The sequence below is a fragment of the Triticum urartu genome, chromosome 1A (genome assembly GCF_056163025.1).
Source record: "Triticum urartu cultivar PI428250 chromosome 1A, HENAU_Tu73, whole genome shotgun sequence".
NCBI lineage: Eukaryota > Viridiplantae > Streptophyta > Magnoliopsida > Poales > Poaceae > Triticum > Triticum urartu.
The window spans coordinates 516,419,384-516,425,009 of NC_141873.1; the positions used below are offsets into that span (position 1 = coordinate 516,419,384).

At 44.2% G+C, this 5,626-nt stretch overlaps 1 protein-coding gene across 1 annotated transcript; it reads right to left on the bottom strand.

The window, feature by feature from the left end:
- Nucleotides 1-1,053: 1,053 nt before the first annotated feature.
- Nucleotides 1,054-3,639, bottom strand: LOC125524292 (putative anion transporter 7). Its single transcript, XM_048689371.2, has 2 exons — nt 3,311-3,639; nt 1,054-2,659 (listed from the first exon to the last, which is right to left on the bottom strand). Exon 2 carries the CDS (start codon nt 2,520-2,522, stop codon nt 1,212-1,214), a length of 1,311 nt encoding a protein of 436 aa, XP_048545328.1. The 5' UTR covers nt 2,523-2,659; nt 3,311-3,639; the 3' UTR covers nt 1,054-1,211.
- Between the last annotated feature and the right edge of the window lie 1,987 nt (nt 3,640-5,626).

Genomic DNA, 5,626 nt, shown 5'->3' on the forward strand with positions numbered 1-5,626 from the left:
TGGACACAATGAGCAGCAGGATATGCAATGAGTACTGGTTGCAAAGCGTAGTTTTCTTTCAGACTTTACATTCATTGACTGCTGGTCTCTCTGATTCATAAGAAAAGTGTAGGAAAAACCATAGGAATAGGATTTTCCCACAATTTATCCATTTGATCCAAAGCATTGAACCATAGGAAAAAATATAATAATTTTTCTTTGGGTTGAGTTTTACAGGAAAACCGAAGGAATTTTACAATCCTGTGAAATTTCTCTTTTACATTCCTATGCACAAAGAACGAGGCAAAAGGCTAGGCCTCCTTTGGTTCATAGGATTAACAAATCATAGGAATAGGAAAGTCATAGAAAATGAGATGACATGCATCTCAAATCCTATGCATAGGAATAGAAAAGGAGATGCCCTTTGATTCACACCATAGGATTTTTTTCCATTGAGTCTAGGCTAATGTTTATTTTCCTATGAAATGTGAAGGATAGGAAGAATTCCTCCATAGGAATAGGATTTCATTCCTACGAACCAAAGAGCTCTAAAGGAATTTTTCCTATAAAAATCCTATCCTATGAAAATCCTACAAAATTCCTCCATGGATCAACAAGCTGGATCTGACAAACTCCGAAACCTGGAAAATAAGGCCTCCTTTGGTTTAGAGGAATTTCATAGGAATTCTAGAGGATAGGATTCTTATAGGATTTTTTCCTTTAGAGCCCTTTGGTTCATAGGAATGGATTCCTATTCCTCCATAGGATTGGTTCCTATCCTCCACATTTCATAGGAAAATAAAAAAGAGCCTAGACTCAATGGAAAAATTCCTTTGATGTCAACCAAATGACATCTTGTTTCCTATTCCTACTCATAGGATTTGAGATACATGTCATCTCATTTCCTACAAGATTCCTATTCCTATGATAATCCTATCCTATGAACCAAAAGAGGCCTAAACATTAGCCTAACATAACATAATGGAATAACATAATAGTTGTAAATAGGCCAATCAACAAGCTGGAATAACATAGTCGTAGGATCATTCCAGAAAACACAATTTACCACAGAGAAGTGTTATTCTTCCTAACATAACATAACTTAATATGTGTGGGATGCAGTCTGAGCTCTGAAATCTTACAGATAATGAATAAAATATATGTGAGATTCCCGTTTTTCTATCCTGCCTCGCCGTAATGAGAAGAAAAGAAAAGGCAAAAATAATCATCCTCTATTCGAAAATCTTCTCACCAGTTGAGAAGATCAAGAAAATGACTGAACTAAAAATACAGAGGTATGCTGGAACAAAGAAGACTGTTTTCCAGGTTTCGGAGTTTGTCAGATCCATGTTAGAGGCCTTTGCAGCCTCCAGAATATTTCCCGTGAGGCCAACGCCAACTATCCCAGCCAATGTCCCAGCTGTATTTGAAACCCCCATCACTATGCCGGCGAACTTTGGAGCAACATCCATGTGATTCACCGCAAACCCTGCTCTTCCTAGAGCCAGAAAACCAAGGGATACAGATGAACAGATCACAGTCCCTGAGGGCGTCCCGAATGAAGGAAGGGCCATAAGTGCAACAGCCGAGACAACAAACCCAATGGTGTTAAGGAGCTTCCTTGTCTTGGTAACTGATAAGATTCTCTTTGTAATCAAGTGATCAGCAACCACTCCACCAATGTTGGAGAATATAAACATGTTGAAATAGGGAAGCATCTTTGACGATCCCATATCCTGGAGGCTAAGCTTAAGGGCTAGTTCGAAATAGGTAGGCAGCCAGTTCATGATAACATACAAGGCATAGTGGAAGGTGAAGTTGTTCACAACAATTGCCCAAACAGGTAGACTGAAGATAATCCTTCGCCATGGTATCTTTACAGTGCGAGGTGCAACAACCCCTGTTGATTGTGCCTTAATCTTCTCCCGGGATGCTACTTTTGGCATTGCCACTTTTGGAAGGTCAGTGCGAGGTGGCTCACTGGAGAACTTCAACCATATTACAGACCATGCCACTCCAAGTACTGCTTCGACTAAACATACAGATTGGGGTCCCATGTGCTTCACCAGACTTGGAAAGAACAGCATGCCACAAGCTGCCCCGAGGTACATCCCTGAGGTTGTTAACGACACTGAGCGAGAGCGCTCCTGCGGTGGCACCCATTGTGCCAGGACTGTGTGAATGGCAGGAAATATGAAACCTTGTGCTACACCAACAAAAAGGCGAGAAAGGACCAGAATGACTACTCTGTTGGGGTCCAGTGGAATTAGACCGCATATCAAAGACCACAACAGAAATGACAGCAGCAGAACACGTCTCCCTCCCAATCTCTGAGCTGCCCATCCACCAGGAATTTGCGACAGAACATAGCCATAATAGAACATGGAGAGTATCAGGCCCTTGTTTGCTTGATTCACGTTGATTGCATCAGCTGCTACGGTGTACGCAATCGAGAAACCCACACGCTCAATGTAACAGACATTGGTGCAGATGAATGTCAGCAACACTATGACATAACGCTTTGGGACCTTCATTCTCGGCATCACCAGTTAATTGGAGATGAACCTCAAAGTGTTGTAGAAGTCTTAATCAGGCCGCCACTTGCTGACCTCCCAGGAATATTTACCAGGGTTTACCATGAATCTGCCTTTCTTCCTTCCATCTCTAGGGATACTAAGATCTGAAACAGACAAAAACACTGATCATTCACCGGTATGAAACAATATGGGGCTTCTTCAGCTGCACTTCATATATCCATAGCAGTTTATTGATCTCATGAGCAATTTAACACAGGAAAAGCACTATATGCTGCACAATAACTCAAGCTACCTGCTCTGCTCAATGGAGATGGAAAGACCAACATCGCTCAGTTAGATGAATCAGGACATGAACTATGCCTACCATTATGCAATGTGCGAAAAGGTTTGGAATCCTACACTATCATCAACTATGGTTGAAATGCAAACTGCAATTCGCAGGACATGTGGTTTTGGCTGTCACAGCCTTTACATCCCAAGAACTAACTGTAAGCAAGAATTAACTACACATTGGCAACAATTCTAGAGATCCGGGTAAGCAGGCCCAGGTAGGTCGGTTCGATATTTTCCCACCTCTGACACAGATTCGCATCTAAAAAGATCCCAACTTGCGAGACCTCAACCGAAAACTTGCAGCATTCACCACCAACCTCCGGTGCCGGACCAGATCGCCCAGAGATATGATACTGGAAGCCCCAAATCCTAACCAAAATTCGTCACACTCTCCCGCCAAACAAGCGAGAGGGAGGAGAAAAGGGGGGAGAAAGCGTCGGAAGCGGGGAGCGGGCAACTACCTCGAGATCCCGGAGTCGTGTGGCGCCGCCTCCTGTGGGGGCTGGCGTGCCCGGCCTCGCACTTGCCGTCGCGGGCGGCGGCGGGCGGGCCGCGTCGGTGAGTGCGATGCCCTGCTGCTGCTGCTGTGCTGGGCTCGGCTGCGGCGGTGTGGTGTGTTCAGTTTGGAGCCTCGTTTAACTGAACCGCGCGGAGGAGTGGAAATAGGAAAAAAGGGAGGAGGGTGGATCGAGAGCGAGAGGTCAACTGTTCATCGGCACCATTTTTTTTCCTCTCTCGCCTGCCGGAAGCACGTGCGTTTTGGTTTAACCGGACATGTTAGTTGAGGAGGTATTAATCGAAGTTGGAGAGAATATCACATGGAAAAGTTTCGGTGAAAACCTCGTGGAAACGATGTCTTGAACTTTAGAAAAAATCTCAAAAAATACGAGATGTTAAGAGTGTGATGTTTTATTGGCATGTGAAATTTCCAAGGTCAAACAGATTACAAAATCAACATCGAATAGTGTCGAATGGAAAATGTTACTGAATTTGTTCTTTTCATGGCTTGTAATTGGTAATGTGTTTGAACCTGGAATTTCGCATGGCATTGGAACACCACCCTCTTGACATCCTGTATTTTTTTAGCTTCTTTTTTTGAAACTTCCAAACGTGATTTTCATGATTTTTTCCTTGAAACTTGGTTTTCATGTGATATTATCTCATCAAAGTAGTAGAGTATACGATCGTGATGGTACATTGTCGTCGTAATAATTTGATCTTTCATTTTTTAGCTCTTAGTCGCACGGAAATTACACGCAGATGTCATCGGATGTACCTCACAATCTTTTTTGCATTGTGGTTTTCTTTCTTTTTGGTCTCCCCCACCTGATCTTGATCTAGATGAGGGGTTGCCACCCATCACGTTCCTTATCGCCGGTTGTGGATGAGAGATGGAGGTAGAGAGCAAAGAGGAGCACCATGGTGCTCACGGTCATGGGAGAGATTGTTAAGAGTGTCTCCTTTTGCGCGCCCTAAACGTCGTGGGTGTGATGACATGGCTGTTGTCGCCGTCGGTGATGACCCGTTCCACGCATGAACCGAGCTCTATCTTGACACAGCCACACATCGCCTCCCTACTCATGTGCTCTTGCCTTCCTTCACTCCAACACCATGACGTGCTTCACCTACAACTTCCCTTCCTCTCCTCCCATGTCGTCAACGTTTCTCTTTAATGTCGCTCTGTCTACCATGTGGAGGCATCGAGCTAGACCCCTCGGGGCATGATGGTTTGGACGTGCGCGCGCACGCTTATATTTCCTCTTTCTCCTTCCTATGATTCTTGTCTCTCTTTGGGTTTTTGTAGGATCGAAAGTAGGTCTAGAGGAGGAGGGTGATTAGACTACTTGACCAAATAAAAATCTAACATTTTCCTAATTTTAATTGTTGGCAGATTTTAGCAACTAGTACAAGTCAAGTAATCAACCTACACATGCAATTCTAAGAGTATAGCAGTGGAAATTAAAACATTGCATATGAAGGTAAAGGGAAGGGTTTGGAGATGGCAAGCGCAATGTAGACACAGAGATTTTTGGCGTGGTTCCGATAGGTGGTGCTATCGTACATCCACATTGATGGAGACTTCAACTCACGAAAAGTAACGGTTGCGTGAGTCCATGGAGGGCTCCACCCATGAAGGGTCCACGAAGAAGCAACCTTGTCTATCTCATCATGGCCATCGCCCACGAAGGACTTGCCTCACTCGGGTAGATCTCCACGAAGTAGGTGATCTCCTTGCCCTTACAAACTTCTTGGTTCAACTCCATAATATTGTTGGAGGCTCCCAAGCAACACCTAACCAATCTAGGAGACACCACTCTCCAAAAGGTAATAAATGATGTGTTGATGATGAACTCCTTGCTCTTGTGATTCAAATGATAGTCTCCCCAACACTCAACTCTCTCTCATAGATTTGTCTATGGTGGAAAGATGATTTGAGTGGAAAGCAATTTGGGAAAGGCTAGAGATCAAGATTCTTGTGGTAGGATTGGAATATCTTGGTCTCAACACATGAGTAGGTGGTTCTCTCTCAGAAAATGAGTAGTGGAAGTGTAGGCACGTTCTGATGGCTCTCTCTCAAATGGAGAAAGGGGTGGAGGGGTATATATAACCTCCACACAAAATCCAACCGTTACACACATTTGACTCAGCTCGGTCAGACCGAATAGAGGAACTCGGTGAGACCGACTCAGTTCAAAATGTGAACGTTAGGAATCTCGGTGGGACCGACTGGGACAACTCGGTGGGACCGATGTGCTAGGTCTTAGGGAAAACATAAA

Bases quoted from the DNA above. Each gene is read 5' to 3' on its own strand.
- LOC125524292 (XM_048689371.2), bottom strand. From the start codon at position 2,522: ATGCCGAGAATGAAGGTCCCAAAGCGTTATGTCATAGTGTTGCTGACA.